Raw genomic sequence first — 1,308 nt, 5'->3', positions numbered from 1 at the left:
CTTAGTTATTTGGGTTCAAGACTCATTTAGTAAATATTTATATTTTTGGGCTTAAGACATTTGGGTAATGAAAACACTGGTTCACGATACTAGATAGACCCGAGCCCGTTTTTAAAATAAATAGATATATAAATATTTTTAATAAAATATTTAATATCAGGACGATAATTATTTTTAGGAAAATACAGAGTGTCACACTCCTAGCTTCTTTCTTGGTATCGAAACAGTTCCTTTTGAGGGCGGCCTTCTGCTACCTCAACGCCGCTATATGGATGATATCTTAAACCGGGCAGGCATGTTCGACTGCAAACCTCTATCGACACCTGCAGCTCTCACTCAGGCCGCATCCCCTACGACTAAACCCTACGAAAACCCCATGCAATATTGCCGACTGGCTGGGGCTCTTCAGTATCTCACCATCACTCGGCCGGATCATTCCTACGCCATCAATCGGCTATGTCAGTTCATGCATGCACCTACTGACGAGCACTAGGGTCTTCTAAAGCGGGTGTTGCGCTACGTTAAGGGTACGCTATCACAGGGCTTAAGCTTATGGCGTCACCGACTTCGGACATCCACGCCTACTCCGATTCTGACTGGGCTGGGTGTCCTATCAACAGGAAATCAACTAGTGGGTATGCTGTCTTTCTTGGTTCGAATCTCATTTCTTGGGTATCTCGCAAGCAGCATACTGTGGCGCGCTCATCTACCGAAGCTGAGTATAAGGGTTTTGCTGATGTGGCGGCTGAAGTCACATGGGTCGTATCTCTTCTCTGGGAACTAGGACTGCATTCTAGGTCTCCTGCAACGTTATGGTGTGACAATCTCGGCGCGACCTATATGTGTGCTAACCCGGATTTTCACGCCAGGACTAAACATGTGGAAATCGATTATCACTTTGACCGGGACAAAGTTGCGTCAAGGGACTTCCTAGTGAACTTTTTTTCAACTAAAGACCAGCTGGTTGACATCTTCACGAAGCCTCTACCTGTGGCTCGGTTCACCACTTTGCGAGACAAGCTCAACGTTGAGTCTCCACCCCCTTGTGCTTGAGGGGGTGTGTTAGACATGTTATATTTAGTATTCTTAAATGTAACATTATATTAGTATAGTTAGACTTTGATTTAGTCAGTAGCTAATGTATAGGGATAATTAGGCTAGTCATCTAAGTCTATTGTATCTCTGTGTAACTGGCTAATGTATAGGGATAGTTAGGCTAGTCATCTAAGTCTATTGTATCTCTGTATAACTGTTGAGTTGTACAATCTACGCAAACTATTCTCTAATCCTGCTCACATAGTTTTGTTA

The 1,308-nt window shown here is 43.5% G+C and overlaps 1 protein-coding gene across 1 annotated transcript; it reads left to right on the top strand.

The window, feature by feature from the left end:
* The first annotated feature begins 268 nt into the window (after window positions 1-268).
* Window positions 269-1,053, top strand: LOC109157764 (uncharacterized mitochondrial protein AtMg00810-like). The gene is made up of 2 exons (XM_019305604.1): window positions 269-458; window positions 542-1,053. The coding sequence occupies exons 1-2, from the start codon at window positions 269-271 to the stop codon at window positions 1,051-1,053; spliced, it is 702 nt and encodes a 233-aa protein (XP_019161149.1).
* Window positions 1,054-1,308: the final 255 nt, after the last annotated feature.

This window comes from Ipomoea nil, unplaced genomic scaffold (genome assembly GCF_001879475.1).
Source record: "Ipomoea nil cultivar Tokyo-kokei standard unplaced genomic scaffold, Asagao_1.1 scaffold2792, whole genome shotgun sequence".
Taxonomy (NCBI): Eukaryota; Viridiplantae; Streptophyta; class Magnoliopsida; order Solanales; family Convolvulaceae; genus Ipomoea; species Ipomoea nil.
The sequence above is the reverse complement of the archived record's forward strand: the minus strand, read 5'-3'. Positions and strand labels throughout refer to the sequence as shown.

Excerpts from the sequence above, each read along its gene's own strand:
- LOC109157764 (XM_019305604.1), top strand. The coding sequence starts at position 269 with ATGGATGATATCTTAAACCGGGCAGGCATGTTCGACTGCAAACCTCTA. Across the intron at positions 459-541 it reads CTACGCCATCAATCGGCTAT|GGCTTAAGCTTATGGCGTCA; the intron begins GTCAGTTCATGC and ends ACGCTATCACAG.